Below are 26,010 nucleotides of genomic sequence, written 5' to 3' on the forward strand. Positions count from 1 at the left end.
GTGATTAGGTTTTGACTTTGCCGTTGGGTAGGAAAGGGCTGGTACATTTTTAGCTTTGTTGGCAAGTATCAGGGTTGTAAATCAGGAAACCAATGAAGAGAACACAGCAGTGGAGTGGCAGGAGCCAAGATCGAAGACAAGCCATGCTCATGCTTTCTGGATCAAGTACAAGGGCTACAGAGACCAGATGTAACAACATGGGTAGAGTGCTTTTCAGCCAGTCGGACTGTGGTATAACGGTCAATGTCAGGATATTTGGTGGGGTGACGTAACTCAAAATGTTTTCCTCAGGTTCACTCTTGCTGTAGTTACTGGTCTCTGCCTGCAGGGCAGCATGAGGAAGCTAAGGCGCTGCTTTTGATTGATGTGCTTGGTTCTTATCTTCCATATCAGGCTGCGATACTTGTTTTGCTACAGGCAGTTCAGCTCCAATGTTTTGAGCATATGCTTTCTGCTTCCATCTTCAGGCCAAGTCTCAGCAGGACAAGCGAACGTGGATCCAGCACCTTAAAAGACTCATCCTGGAGAACCATCCTGCCAAAATCCCAGCTAAGGTCAGAATGCACATTTTCCCACCTTGCACAATGCACATTTTCCCACCTTGCACTCGTTACCATAAGTAGTTTCACACTTGTATTCTCTCTTGCTCTGTTTTGGGCTTCTTTAGGCAAGAAGAAAACGTTCTTGCCTGCCTGTTTGTTTTTAGAGAAGAATTGGTGCAAGGCCACATTTCAATACTTTTTTTTATTTTGATTTATTTTATATTCATCTCATAGCAGTGTGTCACACCTATGTTACATAAGTGACCACTTGCAGCCAAACAGGAGGAGGGGATAATATTAAACTCATGGAACGCACCTGCCCTTGGCTATGTTGGCATCAGTGAGCAATTCAGCTAGACATGGAGACTCTGCAGTGCTTTTTTGAGGACATAATATCCACAAAAATTGTGATTAATTGATTTGACTGGCTATAAATTTTGGTGTCTTGCCTTTCATTTTCTTGTTGTAGACTTTAGCATGCTAAATAGCCAGTTAGCAGAATAAAGTGATAAAGTTGTATTGGCTCTCTTGTATACTGGGTGGGGTAGTTTGTAACTTAAAGCCCAGAAAATCGAATGTTAAGCATTTTTAAGTAGGTTTCAGCTGGGACTTACTTACAGCTTTGTCCACCAATAGTTTACGGTATTGAAAAGAGATGCAATCATTTCTGGGCAAGTTCTGCTCACTTGATTGTTTATCCATCCAAGGGCTCATCTAACACCCTTCTCTTGAGCTTATAAACCATGGAATGGCCCTGGGGATTTCCCCGAGAGGAAATGGTGAGGCCAAGTGGACAAGAGCTCCTTGAAACCATTAGTGAAATGGGCAACAAGATTTAAAGGAGAAATTAAACCGTAATGAAGCAGCAATGCTGTTAGTAGAGATTGTAAGGTCACAGCGCCACCCAGTGCCCAAAAGCTACACATAGTCCATTCGGTAATGGCACATTTGCCCCATAATTGCAAAAGATCACAGCACAAGACAATTTAGTGCGCCACTGTGATATTTGATTTTTTTTTTTTTCCTTGCATTTAAAAACAAGAAAGCTCCACACAAAAGGGTCAGCTAAATAACCTGCACTCAATGCTGCAGCGGAGTACAGGACTTTTCATAGAGCAGTTCTCACCCAGTTTATCTGACCCCATTCCTAAAATAAATGTACGGCTGCATAAAGTACTCTCCTAAATGAATTTTACTCCCCTGACGTAAGTGACGTCCTCTAAAACCTAAAAGCAGTGCCCCAAATAAATTCTGCTCTAAAACGTGAAGTAAAGCTGGTTTCTAGGCTGCAGACTAAGCCTTAGACTACAAAGTATTTCAACACACAGTCTCATGTATAGGGCTGATAGCACTACCTTTATGGTACCAACCAAAGTATTTCAGTACAACAGTGTATTGCAAAATGAATGGCAAAATCCAGTCTGCTGATTGGCTGTTTAAGTCACATTCTATATGTATGTTATTAATGTCAGCACTTCTTCATTAGTCATCAGTTTGTTACATCAGTAAATTAACCCACTTCCTGCTAGTCACACTCATTTTCTCTTTAGGCCACGTCCACTTTGAATTTGTGATTTAAGAGAAGGCATTCAAAAAATTCTATTAATATCAAAAAGTTCCACAACATCCAACCCTAATCACCAACTGTCACAGAAAGGGTAACCCATTAAGGTTGCAGTTGTGATATGAAAGAAAAGAGTAGTAACCTCTTGCCATTTCCTTCTGCAGGCTAAGCAAGCCATTCTGGAAATGGATGTGCGTAAGTATAACCTTATTTCTTCTAGTGTTGGGAATTCCATCATTACTTTGATATATTTGACATAACATCCTCACAAAAATATCTCATTGTCCTTGAGTGGCATGAAACTATGTCAAAAATTTGTTAAAGAAATTGAGTGGTGAAAAAAAAAATATTTTAGTTTAATGTACTTTTTCCCTCTGTCTAGATCACCCAGGCTTGCAATGTAGCCCTGAGGGCCAAAACAGAATCAACCTTAAAGAAGGCCCCTCTCCCAGGAGAACCCGCAGGAAGACAGGTGAGGCTCATAGGAAGTAGAATAACCCTAAGTGGCTGCACACTTGTGTGACTGAAAAGATTGAAAACTGTTGATGCTAATGGTTTGCTTCTCTCTGCCTAGAACCCTTATCGAAATTGCTCAAAAACAAGCATGCAAGTAAGTAGATTTTTTTTTGTTTTGTTTGTGACTGACTATAAGAATGGTATTATATATCTGATGTGGTCATTGAGTGAATTTCTCTCTTTCGATTTTTTTTTAACAACAGTATCCAGCCCAGACATACAGAAGGTAGGTTCCATTTCACTTATCAGAGTCTTCCATAAAACCATAGTTGTTTAGTTAGCGTGAAGTACAACTAAAATATATTTATGAATATATAGTGATTCAGTTCCTAATCTATTGTTGGGACCTGTTACAGCGGAGCAGTTTTGGAGCCACCCTGCTGTCTCCCGTGGTCCACCTGGGCACCATTGGTCGATCCCGTAGCCTCGTTAACCAGTCACAAGAGTCGTTAGACCCTGGTGACCACAGTGATGTAGAAGAGGGGTTACACCCACAGGATGCTGATGATGAGGATGACAGCGGACTGGTAAGTCTGTTTGACCTGTAGGGTATGGCTTTTGATAAAGTGTTGTAAGACTTGGTTATTGAATGCAATGCATGTCTTCTGTCGTATAAAAGTCGTATAAATATATACGACTGTTCAGAAACAGAAAAAATTACGTTTTGCGGTGGATGCTTGATTTGGGCCAACTATCCTACACATGTCATGTGATACTTTTCATCTTTGATGATTGTTGAGGAGGATATAGAGGATCAACAATCTTCCAAAAAAGTTCCAGAATCTTGCACCATTCTTCGCACATTGTTTTTGGGAATGCAGGCCTAAACCCTCTGTATGTTTCTATGTTTAGGGCTCTGGAGGGAAGCTTCGTGTACCTGGAAAGACCAGCAGGAAAAGGCTTAACCCACAGGTGTCAGTGGACAGCATCGACCGGTGGAAGAACCACAACCTTGACCATGCTGATCTACAGGTGGGGCAAAATATGTGCAGCGTGTAGCTGTTGGCATATGGTTAAAGCAAAATTTATGTTTAAGGCTTGTCTGGGTTTCTTTCACAGGCAGCCAAAGAGTCTCTGCAGCTGGAAGTAGTCCACACACCCATCCTACAGGTGACATGCCCTGCTGAACCACCTGCTGATGAGCATATTTCCCATTTCTTGGGTACCACTGGAGGGCATTCTGTCTCAAACATATGGGCAGACCACAGAGTTCGCAGAGCCATGTTCCCCACTCGACAAAAGACCATCCAGATTGATGATGATGAAGACATCTATCAGATGTTTGTGCCCACTGAGAATGATACAAGTGGACAGGATGCAGAAAGTGATCATGACACCACAGATGATCCTCCTGGACGACCCTGCAGCTGGCACGTTGATCAAGCACAGACGATGCAGTTAGACCTTCCAGCCAGTGGCAGCAGAGTGCTACGCAGAGCTAGCAGTGTTGGAGAGAAACAAAGTGAGCGGCAAAGCCCTACAAAGCAGCCTGTCCATGAAGAAGAACATAACACTGAGTCATCAAGTAATGAGATATCTGGCTCTTCCTCAGCTGAGCAGCTGACAATTGATGACATTGAGAATGTTTACGATAATATTAGTTATGAGGAGTTGCAGGCCATGGGACTGATTCGGAAGGAACAGGAGGTTAACCGTGTTTCTGTAGTCACAGAGCCCAAACCAGTTGTACCTCCACAAATTTTAGTTTCTCCAGTGGAATCAGAAACCTCGTCTGAAAGCAACAGGTCCTCCGGCCAAGAAGGGGCACCATTTGGAACTAGTGACCTGCAGACAATGGAGGAAGAGAACATCTATGATACCATTATGTTCTGTGAAATCCCTGCTTCCTCCACTGAGTCAAGGAGAGGAAATGAACAAGTAGTCAAACAAGATAACCAGCAGTTGCCTGGGATAGACCTAACTGTTAACCAGAGCACAGGCACAAGTGTTTCTGAGGAGAGCCTAAATCTAGATATCTGCAAAGGGGCAAATCGACCCCTTCCAGAAATTCCAATTGTATCAATTACTGAGATGGACAGTGATTCGTTAACTTCAGATGCGCCATCACAACAGTCTGTAGCTGATCACATGTCAGAACAAGTGGACGAAATCTGGAATGATCTGGAGAACTACATCCGGAATAATGAAAAGAAACCAGACAAGCTTCCTGCTGCTTTTCCTGTCAATGGACAAGAGTCACCACGCAAGACATGCAGTTCCCAAAATAAAATGCACAACTCTCCAGACAAATCATACAAGCAGTCAAAATCTCCAACCAAAGCATACAAATCTCCACAGAAAGCACAAGAATCCCAACAAAAAACTCAAGATTCCCCAAGCAAGGCACATCAATCTCCAAGCAAGAAATGTAACTCTGGAAGCAAGGACGTTGACTCTCCTCTCAAACCACCCTCAGAGGGTGTTAAGAAAGTGAAGAGAACCACTGCATCACCCAGCCCTCCAGTTTCCAAACCCATTCCAACCTTCCAGCTCCCAGTCCTCAGTGTTCCCAAACTTGTGCGAGAGCCTACGTTTGAGATAGATGAGCCGGAATCCCCTCCATCTCCAGCTACGCCTTCAGTTCCACAAGTTCCTAGCCCAGAACCCCAACCTGGAACTGTCAAGAGCATCCGGAAAAAACTTGCCAGAATTAGCAGTGGAAGTTTCCGAATGGATGACGAGGACCCTCCTCCACAAAAAGACTCTGACCTTCAGGCACTGTTTAGCGGTTTGGATCCTTCTCTCCTTCCTTTGGCATCCTCTGGTCTTCTACTTGGTGGGGAAATTGGGGACCAGCTGCTTGACTTAGGGGAGAAAGGTAAAAACAGAGTCTACCTCATGGCAAGGCAGTACAGTCAGAAGATCAAAAAGGCTAATCAACTGCTGAAGATGAAGAGCATGGACCATGAGCCCAGTTGTGCAAGACTCAGGACAAGCAAACCAAAAGACCTGGCTGCCATTCTGGAAGAGAAAAAGCAAGGCGGGGCAGCTATAGGTGAGCTTATAGCTGTAGTTGATTTCCTGTAGCCATTTCATTGTCATTCATTCTGTTGCTTACCTGGTTACAGTTTCAGTATTTTTTTATTTTTTGTTTGAACCATTCACATTTCAACCTTGAATCTAGTTTTAGGTCCAGGATTTTGTAATCACTGCTATGACATAACTGAACCGTTAGCCATCCAGTATCATATCTACCAGTGACCCAAAACTAGATTCAGGGTCTGGACTTGAATACCTTTCATTTAAATACTTAATTGTGCAGAATATATTTCCGTTTCTTACAGATTGAATTACACACCAAACTCCAGTAACTTTTATTTTAAAGCCATATTTTTCCTCTGATTATTTTCACTGAATTTTTCACTTTTTATGCCCATTTGCATTATCTCAGGAGCAAGAATAGCTGAGTATTCTCAGTTATATGAGCAGGTGATGTTTAAGGAGCCTCCCACCACTCCTCCAGTGCTGAAGTCCTCAATCAGCTTTGCAGGCCCACATCCACTTTCTGCTCGTTCAAGTCCAGGTTTGGCTTCCTCTCCATCCTTACCTGAGAGCGCCACCCTGGAGGCTGACTGGTTGAACTGTACCTACAGCAATGGTGAACTTGCTGACTTTGTGTCCTGGCCTGCTGAAGTCGGAGGAGGGCGCTCTTCGACCCCTCAACGAAAGCTGACTCCTGCCACCTCTGTCCCTGCCCTGAAGAGCCTTCCACCCACTCCGAGCACTCCACCCAATCAGCGCTGGAGTGCCTGTGTGACCCCACCCAGCAAGGATGATTCTGAGCACATTTACAGCACATTGGGACAGCGCAACTTTAAAACTCCACCCTACAACCGTTGCCAGTCTTCGTCATCACTGGCTGAGCAGCAAGAGAAAGAGAACAGTGGGGGTACAAGTAATCGGGGATTGGACGGACACATAAATCGTTCAGGGACTAACGCTGCAGGGCATGGTTTGGGACCACGGCAACACAGCTTCCCTGAATGTCCTGCTCAGATGACTGCTGACCTCTCCTCATCATGTGACCTCACACTGAGGGACTCTCAGCAAGTGCTGGTTTTGAATAGGAAGTCACCCCTGAATGCACTCAGTGCCACACAGAACTACCTGGCCAACTTCAAGGACAACGAGGAAGATGACGACGATTATGTTGAGATCCGATCAGAGGATGAGGGTGAGGACAGAAACAGAGTGCCTCCTGTCTCTTCCCAGCTGCAGAGCAACACAAACCTAGCCTTGCAAACCCATTTGGCGAAGGGACAAGAGGTTTCAGCAAGCTTTGACTCAGCACTGCATGGCTACATGTGGAATGACCCAGATGATGGCCAGCAAGCCCTAGGTCAGCCCAAAATTGTCCAGTCTCTGCGAGAGAAGTTCCAGTGTCTTAGTTCCAGCAGTTTTGCGTAAGGCTAAGAGTATACCGACCTAATGTTCTCCAACAAACACCAACAAACCCAAACACTGGGTTGATGTGCTATGCCTGCACATTGAGAGTCTCTAGAATGTTCTACACTCTTTAAAAACGGGTTCTTTGTTAGTAAAGGCAAAAATTCAATATAAAACCATGAATACTAAAGCAATCATTGGAGAGCAGAAATCATTCTCTGCATGCTCAAATTATGTTGTAGATGATTCTTTAAAGAACCCTTTTAAAATGGCTCTGAGTTGCACTTTTGATACGTGTCATATAACCCTTCATCAGCACTATACAGCACCATTTTTTTTTTGCTAACAGTGTAGAATGTTCTCACCCACACTTAAAAAATAAAGGTGCCAGAAAGGCTTCTTTGGATCATGCCAGAGAAGAACCACTGAAGAAAGTTTCAATTGATGATTAGAGGAACATTTTTGTAAATGAAATGTGTGAGTGAGGAACCTTCTTAAAGTTTAAAGAACATTCATATGACGTAAAGGTTCTGGAAAGAACCTCTAAATTGGTGTAGGATCTTTTGTTATTGGAAGGTTCTTTAAACCTTTAAAAGGTTCTTCTCACACTCATTTTTTTCAAGCATGTTTTTTTTTTTTTTTTTTGCAAAACAGAAGTGGTTCTGCTATGGCAGTGATTCCCCACCTGGTCCTCAGGCCCCCCAAGTCTATATTTTGCTCAAGTCCTACTTGCAGGGATGAAGGAAAAATCTGGGGGGTCTAGAGGGCCGTGTCAGAAACTGATGTTTCATGAGATCTCTCAAAGAATCCTTTATTGCATCTTTTAAAATGTGTTTTAAAATGTGCATTCAAACTGTTCTTGAACGTTCTCCCATGTTCACATTGTTCTAGAACAGGGATCATTAACCCTCCTCTTGGAGATCTATCTTCTGATACAATTCATATCCAGCCCAAATGTAACACACCTGATCCAACTAATTAAGTAGACTGATGATCTGTTCAAGCAATCTCAGGAAGGTAGAGCAAGGTTGTAAACCAATTTTCTAGAATGTTCTCCCATTCAGGTTGTTCTGGATGGTCTTGGCCTTTTGGCTTTTCGGTTCTTGTTGTGGAATTCTCTGAAGCCAACTGCCAACGCTGAAGTGTTGTGTTTGTTGGCGACCATTGGGTTGGTGCACCGCGGCCTTGAGGAGCAGGGATGACGGGAAATGTACTGTGCACTCAACGCATACAAGCAGGGAATAAAAACCGCAGCACAAACAAGCTACCATATGGAAAATGTTACACTACTTAACAACAGCACAAAGCACATTTGCTCACAACATTGATGTACATAATGCTGATCATGTTCAGACAGCTTCACCTGCACCAAGTTAGAAATTTCCCAGTTTAAGTGGATCTAAGAAGTACACCACACTTGATCACATAGAGAAACCATTTATTTTTCTTTCATATGAAGACTCATGATGCACTACTCAATGGTCATAGCTATAGTTTCCAATGTGTTTAAAATAGAAGTTTAGTTCAAATGAAATATTACCTGTTTAAATATATATATTTTTAAGAAAAATCCAAGTCTCAGCCTAAAGGTTGGAAAGCCAAAGCTTGCAGGCAGTGTGGAAAAAGATGGACTAAAAGGGATCACCATCAGATTTCAGCTGCTGGCTAGAAGGTTTGTTATATAGGTGCTCCAAGCATTGTACCGTTTGCATTTTAATACCCTCCTGCCTTTCACAAGCCATAAGCCGGTCGCTTGTTTTTGGACGCCTCATTGCCGTAGAAGCCTTCAAGTTAGCATTTGAAGGATCTTAATGTGTTTATCCCATTTAATGTGCAGGTGCCTACGCAGACCATCAGATCAATAAGTTAGTGCATAAAAATATCTACGTCTAGAGTAGCTACATAAAAATTAGCCTAACTTCAGCCAGTAACAGCTCAGTCCTCGATTGGTTATGTGTGTAAGTTGTTCTTAAGGCCATAAACCATGTAGAAATGCTTTGATAGGAATTTATAGATGTTTATCAGATTGTATACAAGATATAGACATATTTTAGCTAGTTCAACAAGGAAGCCATGCTTACGTTCAACTGGATTCTCGCTGCGAGTAGCCATGCAACAGTTTTAAAGTAAGGTAGAAACAACTGTAAGGATTTGAGCTGTTTTTATTTAGCTAGCTGGGTAAAACATTCAGACTCTCGTAAGGGAAACACTATGGACCATAGCTATAAATGAATTATGAATCTCGTAATTTTAGGCTTATTTTATCATCTGCAAAGAGGACCACGTTAGCCGGTGGTTTGCTCAAGGGAGTAATGATGTACATTTCCTTTCAGAATTTCACTTCACAAATGTCTGTATTTTTTTGTTTTGCATTTGTTTACTTAAACAGCTCCACCCCCTCACTACTGATAAACAGCACATTTAAAGCACACTGGTTAGGTTGGTAACTCCATTGTTCGTCACAATCACCTTCACTCTTCAGAATATTTCTGATTTTATTTATTTATTTTCTTTGTAGAAATGTCCTGTCTCTGACCCTCCTGAAATTTTCTTAGTCTGCCGTTATGATATTTATTATCTGGCTTTGATGATACAAAACAAATTGTTTACTGTGACTTTGTTTTTCCCGTTAGCACTGTTCAAAAGATACCACCTTATCAAAGTGAATAGTGCAAAGGTGGAACGATCAGAACCCTCGGCCTGTTGTTAATATCAATGTAAATATGCCAAAATTAATAAAACTATGAAGTATGTTTATAAATGTTTTTCTCATTTGTACATGTTTTCTGTTTCACTGGTGGAGACTGTTATTGTTCATTGAATTCATTTCTTTTTGCACTTTTTAGTTTTTTTTATTTTCATTTTTTATTTGTGAACTCTGTAAAGATGTACATTTTAGGATATTGTAAGTGTTGCTATAGTTTCGCCATCATGATTTAATTTTAAATTAAATGTACTGTACTTTTTTTAAGAAACTGCCTAGCTGTAACTGCTCAAGGAAATGTATTTGAGGCAATAAATAAATGTTCATTTTAAACGTGTTCATAGTGTTTGGTGTGTTCTATGTATATCTAGTAAGCTCCCCGGACAAAAAATTTGTGCCCTTGCATGTTTAAGGTGGTAGTAAATTCAGGCTTCTGCAGATGGCATTTGCATGAGGATGATTGGGCTATAAATACCTGTAAGGTGTGTGACAGGATTCATAGATCGAGAAAAGGTGGCACAGTGCAGTGAAGGTCTCGTTCAATGTGTGGTGGCAAAAAGGAGTGATTGCATTTGGGCAGCGGAGGCCGCAGTGTGAAGGAAGCAGCTGAATGTGCAGTTGTATCCAAGAGTACAATCATACAGGTTAACCAGCAATGGCAAAAGTCCATATCTACAGAAAATTCTCATCAAAATTGGGACCGAAAGACGAACTGACTGATGGAGACCACCGGTATGTTTCACGACTTGTGAATAAAATTCTGTTCACTTCCAGGCAAGAATTGCATCTAGATGTCAACACAGGTTCTTCACAACCAATTTCTGAAAGAAATTACCAGTTACAGGGGTGAAAAGACACAAACACTGGACTGTTCATGAAAACTCCAGCAGCACTTCTGTATCTGATCCACTTGTACCAGCACAACACACACTAACACACCACCACCACATCACTGCAGTGCTGAGAATGATCCACCGCCCAAATAGTACCTGCTTTGTGAGGGTCCATGGGGGTCCTGACCACTGAAGAACAGGGTAACAGAGTATCAGAGAAACAGATGGACTACAGTCTGTAAGTGGTCAGAATGTTATGGCTGACTGGTGTATGGGCATCTGTTACATTTGGAGTGTTAACGTCGCCCTCTATTGTCACATAGTTGTTATTACAGTCTAAAACTTCTATGAATCTGACAAGCAATGGACTGATTGTTTGGTTTGGACTAATACAAGAATAATTTCTGATTAGAATATTTAAATGATATTAATTCATTTTATTATATATTCATGATCTAAATTAGATCCAATTTAACAACTAATATTATTGTTTAATGTGCAGATCTATGTTCATATGTAGTTCATGTCATGTTTAACAATGTACATACGTATATATATCTTGAACATTCTTTTGAATTCCTTATTTAAAAAACAGCCCTCGCCTTGATAACGGCTTAAAGTGTTCAGTGAACCAGGAAATCTCATCACACATCCTGACTAAAGACCTTTTAACTAAAATGTACAATATATGCAGTATTTCATTCACAATGTTTATTAAGAACAGCTTGATACAGAAGCCATGATCTCAGAGAGGTTCACTTAGTTTAATGCTATTAAAACAGGATGCCTCTTTTCGTTCAAGTGCTCAGGATTTAATGTCTCTTTATTAGAGCTACAGTGACACAGAAAGACACTATAACAATTAACGTTAACACAAATCCATAACGGTGAGCCTTTGATCTCTCCGGCTAGAAGAGATTTAAATCTGCTGTTCACCTTTTTTTCAATGTGGTTATTCCAGACTTTTTTGGAGCGACGCTCATTGTTGGCGTACTTTAAATGACGTTCTTTCTATGATGTCTCATTTACATTACATTACATTTATGGCACTTTGCTGACGCTCTTATCCAGAGCAACTTACAATGTGATCATTTTACACAGGTAGGCCAAGGTGGTGTTAGGAGTCTTGCCCAAGGACTCTTATTGGTATAGTGTAGGCTGCTTACCCAGGCAGGGATTGAACCCCAGTCTACAGTGTAGAGATGTTACCCACTACACTAACCAACCGTCTTTTGGATGCCATGATATTATTTTTTGTAAACCTAACTTGGAGCCACACATATTTGATTGAATGCCTGTCATTATTCTTTTGGGTAAATGTCACATTCACATCTGGAAATGGAAAAAAATGTAGACCCTCTTTCAATTTGTTTATCTTTGACTGATCACTCAATTCCTTATAAGTTTAACTTTTTTGAAGAAAAAAAAGGTGAAGGTCTACAATTAAATATCTTCTTATCTATTTTTTTCTTTCTTGCCCCTTTTTTTCTTTGTTTTTGTATTGATACCTGTGTAGATTTACTTGTTTTTTTTTGCGTTTTCTTTTGACAAATTTCCCATTTTGTACTGTAAATTTTATTGATGCTATTAAAGCACAAAAAAAAAGGTTTTGGGCGTGGAGGTGTAATAATCCTCCTCTCCGCTAGATGGACTATTGAGCTAAGACACAAGAGCAGAAAACAGGATGGAAGGCCTTATAAGGATTTGTAGTCCAATCTCGTTCAACAGCGCCAGCCATGTTGTGTTGATGAAGCCAAATTTGGCAGGGTGTGTTCGGTTATCTACAATCTACAAATACTTACATATATTCAACCCCAATTCCAAAAACGTTGGGATGCTGCATAAAATGTAAATAAAAACAGAATAATAGGCCCACATTTTATTGACAAAAGAACATATCAGATGTTGAAAATGAGACATTTCACCATTTCATGAAGAACTATAACTCATTTAGAACCTGATGGCAGCAATGCATCTCAAAAAAGTTGGGATAGAGGCAACAAAAGGCTGGAAAAGTAAGTGGTGCTAATAAAAGAAAGGCAGAGATTCACTAATCTGCAAAAAAATGCATCTAAAAATTGTGGAACAATTTCAGAAAAATGCTCTTCAATGTAAAATTGCAAAGACCTTGGATATCCCACCATCTACAGCACATGACATCATGAAAAGATTCAGAGAATCGGGAGAAATCTCTGTACGCAAGGGACAAGGCCGACGGTCAGTATTGGATGCCCGTGATCTTTCGGCCCTCAGGCGGTGCTGCATTGAAAACAGGCCTGATTCTGTACTGGAATTCACTGCATGGGCTCAGGAACACTTCCTGAAATCACTGTCTGTCAACACTTCACCGTTTAATCCATTGGTAAGCCGTATCATGCAAAGCAGAAGCCATAGGTCAACACAATCTAGAAATGCTGCCCACTTCTCTGGGCCAAAGCTCATCTAAAATGGCCTGAGGCTAAGCGGAAAACGGTTCTGCGGTCAGATGAACCAAAATGTGAAACTCTTTATGGAAACCGCGGACTGAGAGGAGAGGGACCATCCAGCTTGTTATCGGTTATGTTCTCCTTGTTTTTAGTGAACTGCACTGCCCTGCTAAAGTCATTAGAAGCTGTTTTAGCGTCTCGCTTTCACCGTTGAGCTCCATTCGGCTCACTGAGGAGCCCCTCTCGGTCTCTCGGGCGCCCCCTGGCGTTTGACCCAGGGTTTGACATGGGCTCTGCTAGAAGTTTCTAGGCGGAGCGGAGCGGCCGCTCTTTACCCATAGTGCAGCGCGGCTCCCCTCTCCTCTCTCAGCTCCATCATGTCTGCGCTGGACGGTCCGCTCAATGTTCTCGGTCAGCGAACCACCGGAGAGTCCGTCCGGACTCAGAACGGTCAGTTCCCCCGCGCCGGGACGGAGGACAGCATCCTGCCGCTCTGCGGGTCCGACCGCCAGCCGAGCGGCTCCGCCTTAGCGCCGCTCACCCGCCGCTGCTAGTGCTAACCGCTCACACCGCTCACTCCGGCATGAAGCGCTTTCCGTTCCACCTTAAATTTCGGGCAGTTCCGCTCAGGCTGCGCCGTCTGCTCCACGCGCCGGGATGGAGCCGCGGCGCCTTTTAAGGTGGAACGGAAGGTTCGAGAAGGAAGCTAACTGCTAACGGCCGCATCGTCATTTCGGCCCCACGTGCAGATGCAACCCGCTCGGAATCGCCTCCAGTCGCCGTTATTACCGCTTTAATCCGCGTTTATCCGCGTTATTCGGGGGTTAAAGCCCTCCGCGCACATCCCCCGCGCTCTCCGCCGGTTTGGGGGCTTTATAAAGCGGCCCGTGACCGCGCCGTTAGCCGGGCGGCTAGTGGTGTTAGCCCGTTGTGTCCGTTATTCACCGTGTTCAGGAAATGATGAAGGTTTTTTAAAACCCGAGCCGTTCCGTCGTGTTTCGGCCCGCCGTGGTGCTGAGGTGGCCGGGGGCAGCAGGCGAGCCTGGAACAGCTCCTTAAACGGTTCCCAGGGAGTTTGTGTCACTCACTGATTCAGTCAGGCTCACATCTGGCCTGGACTGACTAGAGCTACTGTCTGGTACTCTCAGGGTTCTGCGTAGTACCAGCAAAGGGTTCTTTGGCTCTTAGAAATGTACAGAACCATCTACAGCACGTTCTGTGGGTGTTAGAGGCTCATATGTGGACGTGGGTGGACTGGGGTTCAGTCCCCCGCCCGACACTGTACCAGCAAGAGTCCTTGGGCAAGACTCCTAACAGTGCCTTCACCTACCAGAGTAAAAATAATCAGGTGAAGTGAAGTGAAGATCAGGTTTGATTAATATAAACAGAGGAATCCAAGCTAAGAGTGAAGATCAGGTCTGATTAATATAAACAGAGGAATCCAAGCTGAGAGTGAAGATCAGGTCTGATTAATATAAACAGAGGAATCCGAGCTGAGAGTGAAGATCAGGTCTGATTAATATAAACAGAGGAATCCAAGCTGAGAGTGAAGATCAGGTCTGATTAATATAAACAGAGGAATCCGAGCTGAGAGTGAAGATCAGGTCTGATTAATATAAACAGAGGAATCCAAGCTGAGAGTGAAGATCAGGTCTGATTAATATAAACAGAGGAAGCTGAGAGTGAAGATCAGGTCTGATTAATATAAACAGAGGAATCCAAGCTGAGAGTGAAGATCAGGTCTGATTAATATAAACAGAGGAATCCGAGCTGAGAGTGAAGATCAGGTCTGATTAATATAAACAGAGGAATCCGAGCTGAGAGTGAAGATCAGGTCTGATTAATATAAACAGAGGAATCCGAGCTGAGAGTGAAGATCAGGTCTGATTAATATAAACAGAGGAACCCGAGCTGAGAGTGAAGATCAGGTCTGATTAATATAAACAGAGGAATCCGAGCTGAGAGTGAAGATCAGGTCTGATTAATATAAACAGAGGAATCAGAGCTGAGAGTGAAGATCAGGTCTGATTAATATAAACAGAGGAATCCGAGCTGAGAGTGAAGATCAGGTCTGATTAATATAAACAGAGGAATCCAAGCTGAGAGTGAAGATCAGGTCTGATTAATATAAACAGAGGAATCCGAGCTGAGAGTGAAGATCAGGTCTGATTAATATAAACAGAGGAATCCAAGCTGAGAGTGAAGATCAGGTCTGATTAATATAAACAGAGGAATCCAAGCTGAGAGTGAAGATCAGGTCTGATTAATATAAACAGAGGGATCCAAGCTGAGAGTGAAGATCAGGTCTGATTAATATAAACAGAGGAATCCAAGCTGAGAGTGAAGATCAGGTCTGATTAATATAAACAGAGGAATCAGAGCTGAGAGTGAAGATCAGGTCTGATTAATATAAACAGAGGGATCCAAGCTGAGAGTGAAGATCAGGTCTGATTAATATAAACAGAGGAATCAGAGCTGAGAGTGAAGATCAGGTCTGATTAATATAAACAGAGGGATCCAAGCTGAGAGTGAAGATCAGGTCTGATTAATATAAACAGAGGAATCCAAGCTCTCTCTCTCTCTCTCTCTACAGTCATGGCTGCGGCCTCCATCGCCAACATCGTCAAGAGCTCCCTCGGCCCCGTAGGACTCGACAAGATGTTGGTGGACGACATTGGTGTAAGTGCAGCAGCTCCTCTTCAGTTGAGCTTTAGTGGATGGACCTGCTTGTTTGAACAGTCTCTAAGTACCGATAAGCCAAACGCATGACGGCTGTGAAGGGCGACTCCAAATGGTAACTGTGGTTTATTTTAGGACGTGACCATCACGAACGACGGGGCCACCATCCTGAAGCTGCTGGAGGTGGAACATCCTGCGGCTAAAGTCCTCTGTGAGCTGGCAGACCTGCAGGATAAAGAAGTCGGAGACGGAACCACGTCTGTAGTAAGATGCCTCTTCAGCCGTCTCTCCAACTGATTTAGTCGTTGCCTTTCTCTCACGGCTGTGGGGGTCCGTTTATTCAGTACATATTCATTCAGCAGGTGCTGGACAACCTGCGCACAGCAGGAGATAAACCAGGACAGATAAATCGCTCCAGCTCCAAACCAGAGGAGCGAACTCGTCCCAGCTGATTAATCAGGTTTAGACTAAGGGGTGGGATTTCTGATAAAACCGTGTACAATCGCTCTTAAACCCCCCCAGACAGGGAGATTTATTCAATAGAGTTATTCATGTAGCAGCCAGACTTATCCAAACACAGTGAACTGGCTGTTTGGGATGGGGTTATAAGGCCCAGTCCCGTTTCATCCTTCATCCCTGCCACTTGGCCCTACGCCTGCGCTTTGTGTGTTTGCGTCTAGGGGTAGGGGGTCCCTGTTTGTGCTGAGATAAACACTGTTGTCTTAGTTTGATGTCGTTTGTGTATTATGGTCTTTTTCTTCATAACAAGCACAAAAAAAGTCATTAGTAATATGCTGGTTCTCGGTAGCCAGCTCGCTCCACCTTCCCGTTCCACCTTAAGTGTTGCAGCAGGGACATTCTGGCTCCTGAGGTCTCAGAGCTGCTGCACTATTTAAGGTGGAACTGGAAGATTCAAACAAGAAGGTGGAGAATATCTGACTTCAGCTTCATATCACTGAAGAGTTAGTGGGGGGTGGGGTGGGGCGATAATAAATAACTGCCCCCCTCTTTGAAGGCGTATGATCCCTAAATGTAACTAAAGCCCAGCAGTGAGGAGCTGAACTTTCCCCTCCTCTGCTGTCCCTGCAGACGGGCAGCGCCGGGTGCTGTTAATGAGGGTCCCATTTCAGAGGGAAAGATCTCAACCACTGCCCTGTAACTCCGTTCCAAGGGGCAATGAGACACTTGAAAACAAGGGGTAGGGGTAAGAGTAAGAGATGGGACTGGGCCTGAGTGTGTGTCCTGTTTTTAGTACCACCCTCCTGCTCCTGATCAGGGTGTGTGGCTATGCTAACAGGATAGAGGAAATCTGTCGGAGTCTGAAGGGTCTGCAGTCCCACCTGCAGCCTCTATATGAACTGATAGTACAGTTGGAACGCGGCGCTGTTCGTCTCGCTCTCGAAGGTCCTCAGCCTTCGTTTTAATCCCGTGTTTCCTGCTTCGGCCAGGTGATCATCGCTGCGGAGCTGCTGAAGAGCGCAGACGAGCTGGTGAAGCAGAAGATCCACCCCACCTCCATCATCAGCGGATACAGACTCGCCTGCAAGTAAGAGACCTCACCCGTCTGCACGTTGGAAGCTTTATTAAGAGCTTTATTAAGAAACTTTATTAAGTTTTGGAAAACGGTGTTGTGTGGGGTGGATATTGTGAACGTTTCCTGATGTTTTGAAATAAAAATCTGATATATGTAAATAAAGCATAAGAGCATCGTATTAGTCACAAAAAGCAACACTTGCATACAGTACTGTCCAAAAGCACCTGAAGCACATTAATTAAAGCCGGTTATCTTGTATACGAGTCTGTTTTTACTGGTAAAAAAATCATTGCAAGAAAAGAAAAGAGAGAAACTGTAGTAAAAAGTAAGAATTTCCTGTTTTGTGCAGTCTGGTGCTTTGCAGAACAGTTTGGCTCCAGATTCCTCTCTGACGTACACGGACCTTTAAAAGTCCATCATCTGATTCAACGTAATGAAGGATTAATTAATCAGATGAAGTGTTGGAAGATAATTCTAAGTAATATTGGCTTTCTTTGAAGGCCTTCTTTGCCAGTGGCTAAGTAAACGCAGTAACATCAGTAAAATCACGACTGGGTTTAATATTATTTGTTTATTCCTATGTTGGTGTTTTCTGAGCGAAGACACGGTCACGGCTTACTTGGATGGTTCACTGTAGACGCTTTGTAAATGTTCTGTCGGGCTGTAAGTAACAGTGTAAAGTTCAGGGGGAGAGAGTTTATGAAATATAACCATAATCTTAATCTGGAAGCGAAACCTAGATCTTCTCCGAACCCGAACCATAATGTTGATCATCAACTCAACATCACCAGAAGGTTTGTTAATGAGCTAAGTATCTGTAGAGCTTCTGAAGGAGACCGTCCAAAAAAAGTGTGACCAAAGAAACGCGGACCCCCCAGATAGACGGCTTCTGATTTCTGATTTTCTCAATTGTCGAACTGTTGTCGAACTATATATCCGCTGATTCAGGAAGTTATAAGGGGAGTTTCAGCTCTGACTGCTTTTTTTTTTAATGAGGCACAACACACAGCGGCCAATCAGAACAGAGCTCATTCACATACGTTGGTCTTAAAGGCACAGTAACACAGCCTGTTTGATTCTGGGGGGTAAAGAATGGTAGGAAAGTGCTAATTGACTGTTTTTAGTACATAAAACTGCTGAATGAATTTGATAAGGAGGGGTGGGCTTAACTTTATCCTGTTTGTTTACCTCTTTGTTTCTTCCCCCCCCCCCCCCCCCCCCCCCCCCCCCCTTTTTTTAGGGAGGCAGTTCGCTACATCAATGAGAATCTGACCATCGGCACAGACGATCTGGGCAGAGAGTGCTTGGTGAACGCTGCTAAAACCTCCATGTCCTCCAAAATCATCGGAGTGTATCCTTTATTTTCTTATTTTAAATGTTATTATTTCCACATATATGGAAAATATTCGCAAAGGCTTATATAGTGTGGGTGTGGGTGGGGGGGTAAAATCTGGCTTCAGAGCTGTGCTTGTTCCTGGCGCCTGTCCGCTGTTGCACCTTGACTTCTCGCCTCTCAGTGACGCTGACTTTTTTGCTAACATGGTGGTGGACGCTGCCCTGGCGGTGAAGTTTGTGGACGGTAAAGGAGTGGCTCGCTATCCCATCAACTCCGTAAACGTGCTGAAGGCTCACGGACGCAGCCAGAAGGAGAGCATTCTCGTCAACGGCTACGCGCTCAACTGCACCGTCGGATCACAAGGTGTGTGTTCAGAGAGGAAGAGGGACGTTTCTGTCCATTCTTCATTGTTTCCTCTACCTGAACGATACTGTGGATACACAACCTGAGGGTTTTACTAGAGGTGAAGAATTTCTGGACAATATCTAACTGCAATTTTATTTTTATTGTAATTGCAGTGAAAATACAATTATTTTCTAAGAATTTAATTCCAGGCCTTTATTTTTGTCCAAGAATTCCTGTGAGTAAAGTGAAGCATACCTAAAAGTGCAGATTTTGCCACTAGGGAAAAGAAAACTTTAAAATGGCAGTTTCAATAAAAAAATGCGATTAACGATTCAGCACTCGTTTCTACTTGGGCACTATTTAACTCTCCACTATTTTAACCACAGAACTTGCACACTTGTTGCAACTGAGTAGTTTATTGTGGTTAGTGAATTTTTCATAATGGTCCCCAAATAGTATGTAGTAGTTATTTGAGTAGTTCATAGTACTTAGTGAAAAATTCATAGTGGGTCGTGGATAAATCAGTAGCTACGTGTACATACAGCCTAATAATCCATTAATAATTCAACCAATAGCTCAATCGGAATAGAATCCGTCCATGTAAACACCTCAGTCGGATTAGACTAGTCTGATTGAGGCCATTCGGAATACTATTTCTATCTGATTGACGAGGTGGGTAATCCTGTAAATAATCAGTTAAATAGAAGAATAATATCCGCATGTATCCGATTACATTCCCTATCGGAAAGTTTAAGTCCGTTCTGCATGAGCGTCGCGTCACAGTGAGAGTTTATACCGTTCAACACGGCGGAGCAGAAACTGGTCTGCAGAGGAGACGAAGTTCATGCTCTGATCTTTAAAAGACGGCGGTGGGACGGACGTCCAGCTTATGCGTCTCAGAACACGACGTCTTCCTCTCGGCCTTCTTTAATAAGGACGTGTGAAGGACGTTTTCCTGAGTCTGACGTCATTTTAAAGCAGTTAAAACAACAATCACTGCTGCTCATCTCACTCTGACTGGACTCACATGATACCTGCTGTCATGGTAACGTCTACAACAAGTGGTTCTCTACATATTTTGGATCTTATTACTAGTGGTTTGCATGTAAACAGATTGTCCGTCAGACTTGACATCATTTTAAAGTCATTAAAAGTCAGATGGGCAAAAACCTTTCCATGTAAACACAGCTAATGTAGTCATTGAATCTGTGTGTACGATTGAGATGCGTCTTGCTGTGTTCAGCCATGGGGAGTCTTGGAGTTGCCCATAAACATGGACAGGAGTAGGTCACATGGCTAAGAGCAGTAGCAGCAGCCGTTCTGAAGCTTTGTCTGCTCTTTGTCTGAGATTTGTCTGCTCTTTGTCTGAGATTTGTCTGCTCTTTGTCTGAGATTTGTCTGCTCTTTGTCTGAGATTTGTCTGCTCTTTGTCAGGAATGACGAAGCGTGTTCAGAACGCTAAGATCGCCTGTCTGGACTTCAGCCTTCAGAAGACCAAGATGAAGCTGGGAGTGCAGGTCGTCATCAGTGACCCAGAGAAGCTGGACCAGATCAGACAGAGGTTTGACCACTGATCTTTCTCACACAGACAGGGCTGTCCACGGTCCCATTTCTATTGCTGCCACACTGACTGTAGTGTGTGTAGTTATACGCGTGGGATAAATGGAGCTGAACTCGAAGCCTTTTACTCAGATACACACGCTCAGGTGTTTCTGAAGTGTCTTTGGGTCGTACACTGTTTGATGCTTTCATACACCGTCTCTGATGGTGCTACAGCAAAATTCACCAAAGCTTTGTTTGCTATTACTGCTTGTGAAACGTGTTAAAGATCACACCTAGAACTGACTTAAAAAAGCATGTCCAGTGTGTTTGAGCACCTCTGGTCACATGACGTGTTTTATGGATGTTGACGTGAAAATGACATTCTCTACAGAGAGGACGTTTAAATATCACAGTTTTCTAATCGTTTTCAGTTTTAACGTATTGAGAACAGTACAGCACTATCAATGTGCTGTATTAAGCCTTGGTACTGAAGTCAATGCTTCTCTTAAATGTTCTGAATATCCTTGACATTCATTGTGTTCACACTGTTGTAGAAGTGAGTGGACGCACCTCTCGTCATCGCCACTGTGGCCTTTCGTACCGAACAGTTGCAGCGCAATTTTCTTTGCCAAAATTCTTCAAAATACATTCAGGCTGTTTTGTCCCGTCTTGGCCCGTCATCAAAGTGGTCAGTTACCAGTGACCCTCACCAGTAATAACTCTGTAGAGCAGTGTTTTTACGTACGGGGCGTGGTGGCAGTGCTTGGGGTCGACAGTCGTTCATTTCTGCTTAAAATCAAAGATCAAAAACGCCTGAACATGTAGGTTGAGCTCAGTGATTGGTCTGGCAGAATGGCTGTTTGATTGATTTAATTGACGTAGCTAACGAAGTTAATTTAGAGCAAGTCACTAAAAGTTTCTCTTTTTGATCGTATGGAGTTCATCCATCGTAGACAAACGACTACAGACAGAAAAAGTGTTTTGATTGTAATTTTTGTGTTTGGAGCCCTGCGGCAGGTTGTGGGCCGGGAAAGCTTCACCTTGGCTTCATGATGTTTGTGTGGGCCACAGATGCCTTAAGGGGGGGGACCCCTGTTCTAGAAGAATCGGTGCCGTCATAAATTTGTTCATCTTGCATTGAATTTTGTGTCTCAGGGAGTCGGACATCACTAAGGAGCGCATCCAGAAGATTTTGGCTTCAGGGGCGAATGTTGTCCTGACGACGGGTGGGATTGACGACATGTGTCTGAAGTACTTTGTGGATGTGGGAGCCATGGCCGTCCGCCGCGTGCTCAAGAGGGACCTCAAACGCATCGCCAAGGCGACCGGGGGTAAGCCTGGTCATTTATCTGTGTAGGTCAGTGGCGGGAGCGGAGAGTTGGGGTCCAGCACAGTTCGATGATTTCCTGCTCAAACACACAAACAGGAAAATCGCCAAACTGCAGGAATTTGGCCCCACAGGGCTGGAGTTTCCCTCTCGGCGCAGCCCGTCTCGCAGAACTGTTCCCATTTCTATTGCTGCCACACTGACTCTAGTGTGTGTGTAGTTATACGCGTGGGATAAATGAAGACAGACCCAAAGTCTCTTACATAGATACACACACTCTGGTGTTCCTGATGCCTCTTTGGGTCGTACACAGGTGATGCCGTATGTCACTAATTGTTTAGCGATATTGGTGTTTCACCGTTCTTCATATTTTTTCTTCTGTGTTTGGTAAAAAAGTTTGACTGTCATTTTATGCAAATCTTGATTTCCACATATTTGGTGGTTGCAGTGCTCGTATATTTTCCTGAGTGATTTCCAGAGTCTTGCCTTGTATAAATTCACTTCAACCAGTAATTGTGCTGATCTAACTGGCCTGTTGAGGAGCCCATATTTTGGGGTCCACTATAGAAAAAAAATTCTTCTAGCAAAAAAAACAGATATATAGAGAAATCAGAGAAATAGAGAAGTTGATATATTTCATGTATGTTTTGTCCTTCTGCAGCCACCGTTTGCCCGTCTCTGTCGAACCTGGAGGGCGAGGAGACGTTTGAGGCGGCTATGCTGGGCCAAGCCGAGGAGGTTGTTCAGGAGAGGGTGTGTGACGATGAGCTCATCCTCGTCAAGAAGTAAGAAGAGCAGTTTTACCTACGTTGCACGCGTTAACGTTAATCGAGGATCAGGGCTTTTTTTTACTGTGTAACCATTCAAAGTCAAATTTTTCGCATGTAATTGAATTTGAAGTTATGAGGCACAGGACGAAGCTTATTTACCTGTCGGTCCCAATGATGAAGCCTGGTTTTAGAAAGGTGGTGTAATGGTAAACAAAATGCTGTAGCACTGTACTGTAGGTGCATGTTGGCTTTCAGCTAAAATCAAAATATTATTTGTTCAAATTTAACATGTAGTTGAAGTGGAAGTTAGAAACAAGTTAGGACTGAGCTCAGATCAAAGGATTACACACATTGTGTCGCATCTACTTTTACATGTTGAAATCTAAGATGAACTAAAGCTTAAGAGTTATGAGGGTTAGCAGGGAAGACATGTAGAGCACGTTAATCTCCGATCAGTCCACACAAACCCTGTCCTTCTCTTTTTCTCTGTCTCAGTACGAAGGCACGTACGTCTTCCTCTATAATCCTGCGGGGAGCCAATGATTTCATGTGTGATGAGATGGAGCGCTCGCTGCACGACGCTCTCTGTGTGGTGAAGAGGGTCCTGGAGTCAAAGTCCGTAGTTCCAGGAGGGGGCGCTGTGGAGGCAGCTCTGTCCATCTACCTGGAAAACTACGCCACCAGCATGGTGAGAGTTCACGCCCTTCATTGGTTTTACTCTGTGCGTAAGATGGTGAGAGGGTTTGTGTTTGGGGTGGTTGAGCTCCCATTTAATTTACTGCAGTGCCGGTGAGGTGGTGCGTGCAGTTATACGCGTGGGAGACAGTAAGCTGGTCTCGAGCAGTAATGGGGGCGGCTACGCTGAGGGTCTGTCCCCACTCTGCTTAGGACAAACACCTGCGCCTGTCCTGCTCTGTGTGAAGCACGTCAGCGCTTTGTGTAGATATTTAGGCGCGCGAAGCTGTGAGTTGGCCGCAGGGGGTAAATCTATGGACTCGTTTCAGCTTCATTGTGGTGCAGTTTAAGGCAGGCGTGCCCAGTCGTGTCTCCAGTGGGCTGCTGGTTTTCATCCCAAACAAGCTGGAGAACACCTGGTTCCACTTAACTCAGCCTTTGTGGAGAAGGCTGGCTACCTCTATCTCAAAGGACCCATTAGTTCACAACGTCTCCAAATTGAAGCCGTTTTGCCACAATTCGCTCATTTTTGAAAATATGCATAAGATGTAAATGTGACTAAAGGTGTCATTTGTGCAACAGTGGAAGGGGGGAAAGAAAATTCTTGGGGTTTTTAATCTAAAAAAAAACTGCCCAACCTGTTACTTTATTAAATGTTGCTGTAATCAAAAAGTATTGTGTACCCCTAGTCTACAGGTGGTTCCTACTGCATGGCTGGAAGCCCCCGTCAGTTAATCCGCAAAGCAGTGCATGTTAAAAATACGCACGACTGTGTATAAAGACTGAGGTTACTCTGCGGTCAGTTCTCATGAGATGATGTGAATATTGTGTGTAGGGTTCTCGGGAGCAGCTGGCCATTGCAGAGTTTGCTCGCTCACTGTTGGTCATTCCTAAGACGCTGGCGGTGAACGCTGCTCAGGACTCCACTGACCTGGTGGCCAAACTGAGGGCCTTCCACAACGAGGCTCAGGTCAACCCTGAGCGCAAAAACCTCAAGTGGTGAGTTAAAGATTCTGGTTGGTGATGCACGCAGAACCTGAACGACTGCATGTCTGAATATGTGCTGTTTTAAAAGATAATGAAAGCAGATTTGGAAAAATTTCTGTTCATAATTTGACAGCGCCCCCCCCCCCCCTTTTAGACCCATTAAACCATAGTCTATATCAGTACACGACTGTAATCTGTAAGACAGTCCTGCTTCGGCATGTTCTGTTAGGATGAGGGCGCTGTTTGACACACAACAGTATGTGCCCCTTTTGAATGTGATGTGGCAACCCAACCTTGCATTGCTCACATTTCTTGAAGGGCCCACACTGTGGTGAGTTAAATGTTCTTGTTTTTATATATAAATTAATATGCTGTAGTTTAGTTGTAAAACATACGGTTCACTCCCCAGTCCATGCAATCAATATATGGACACTCTGCTGCAAGAACCGCCTTTTTTAAATTATTTTTTTGTAATGCCTAATGTTTGTAAAAACCAATAAAATTACATATATTTACCTATTCAGCATATAGAGGTTTAGCTCCACCCAGACAAACTGGCAATCTAGTTGGAGTATTTTAGCCTGGACTGCTTTTTGAGTGGCAATACAGGGCAGCCTGTCGGAGCAGAGTTCACTTAAATACAGTACTGTGTGAAAGTTTTAGGCATCTAAGCACATTTTTAACCAGTTTCCCTCAGCAGTGAGTTTATCACAATATACATTAGAATAAAGTCGTATCCATAATTCAAATAAACAGAAAAACAATAAAAAGGAACAAGAATTTCTCGGGTCCATATTTTTCCTGGACACCTTCACAGCCGCCACAGAGACTCGTTAATATCATCAATTACATCATGAGCTCAATTTACTGAGCATTGATTGGTCAAACCAGGAGCTGCTTTTTAACTACATATAATACTGTGCTTCCTCGAGGAGAGGCTTGGAGATGGTTAAACAAAAAAAAAAAAAAAATATATATATATATATATATATATATATAAAATCATTATTAATTAATATTCTATAAATTTTGTTTATTCAAAAACTTTTCTCAGCAAATAAACTACATAGATTTTGAAAATGTCTTGGGTGCCTAAGACTTTTGAACGGTGCTGTATATCTCAGTCACAAAAGCAGAGATTATTGAATGCTAAAGGATAAACAGTGTTTGGAAAACGCCCATGTTAAGACGGATTATACATAAAACGTAAGAACAATGTAGGACATGGACCTCACTGTACTGTGTTTTCAGTGTTTTGCCTGGTTGATGTTTAGGATTGAGAGACACTTGGACTTTAGGCATGAATACAGATGACATTCATGAAAGTTAACCAAAATGCTTCCATGCCTGTGTGTAGGATTGGTTTGGACCTGGTGAACGGAAAGCCCAGGGACAACAAGCAGGCAGGGGTCTACGAGCCCACCATGGTCAAAACCAAAAGTCTGAAGTTCGCCACTGAAGCCGCCATCACCATCCTGCGCATCGACGACCTCATCAAACTCTTCCCTGAGCAGAAAGAGGGCGGCCCCTCTTACCAGGATGCCGTCCAGTCAGGCTCTCTGGAGCAGTAAACCCCGCCTCCTCCGAGTAGCTATTGGCTGGTCGTGGGGTGACTCCCCTCCGCTGTCTGTATTTATGAACAACCCAAAACAATAGCAGTTGTAGTGTAGACCGTGCACTTTGCTCGTGTTTCTTTTGTTTTTGCTACCACGGCAACAAGTCAGTGTTGCTAAGTGAACTGTAACTAACGATAGTTTGTTATTGGTTTCTTGGAAGGAAATAAACCGGAAAGGTTGTGTTTGACCAAATTTGTCACTCCCTTGTTCTCCACATACACAGAACGT

At 43.3% G+C, this 26,010-nt stretch overlaps 2 protein-coding genes across 3 annotated transcripts in view; both read left to right on the plus strand.

Moving 5' to 3' along the window:
* LOC108443471 (pleckstrin homology domain-containing family G member 1) overlaps positions 1-10,049 on the plus strand; it is a 54,096-nt gene extending 44,047 nt beyond the window's left edge. For both annotated transcript variants that reach the window (XM_017724179.2, XM_017724178.2), the window contains exons 10-18: positions 468-554; positions 2,271-2,301; positions 2,489-2,578; positions 2,681-2,716; positions 2,826-2,848; positions 2,979-3,149; positions 3,475-3,594; positions 3,682-5,617; positions 6,014-10,049. In XM_017724179.2, coding sequence (XP_017579668.1) covers positions 468-554; positions 2,271-2,301; positions 2,489-2,578; positions 2,681-2,716; positions 2,826-2,848; positions 2,979-3,149; positions 3,475-3,594; positions 3,682-5,617; positions 6,014-7,029 — 3,510 coding nt within the window. In that variant the 3' untranslated portion in view covers positions 7,030-10,049. The remainder of the gene's footprint in view (positions 1-467; positions 555-2,270; positions 2,302-2,488; positions 2,579-2,680; positions 2,717-2,825; positions 2,849-2,978; positions 3,150-3,474; positions 3,595-3,681; positions 5,618-6,013) is intronic.
* Positions 10,050-13,267: 3,218 nt separating this feature from the next.
* tcp1 (t-complex 1) lies at positions 13,268-25,969 on the plus strand. Its single transcript, XM_017724182.2, has 12 exons — positions 13,268-13,421; positions 15,565-15,650; positions 15,786-15,914; positions 17,099-17,196; positions 18,425-18,535; positions 18,702-18,883; positions 20,300-20,426; positions 21,563-21,738; positions 22,396-22,519; positions 23,000-23,192; positions 24,015-24,178; positions 25,524-25,969. Exons 1-12 carry the CDS (start codon positions 13,349-13,351, stop codon positions 25,735-25,737), a joined length of 1,677 nt encoding a protein of 558 aa, XP_017579671.1. The 5' UTR covers positions 13,268-13,348; the 3' UTR covers positions 25,738-25,969.
* Positions 25,970-26,010: the final 41 nt, after the last annotated feature.

The sequence above is a fragment of the Pygocentrus nattereri genome, chromosome 9, assembly GCF_015220715.1.
Source record: "Pygocentrus nattereri isolate fPygNat1 chromosome 9, fPygNat1.pri, whole genome shotgun sequence".
Lineage (NCBI taxonomy): Eukaryota > Metazoa > Chordata > Actinopteri > Characiformes > Serrasalmidae > Pygocentrus > Pygocentrus nattereri.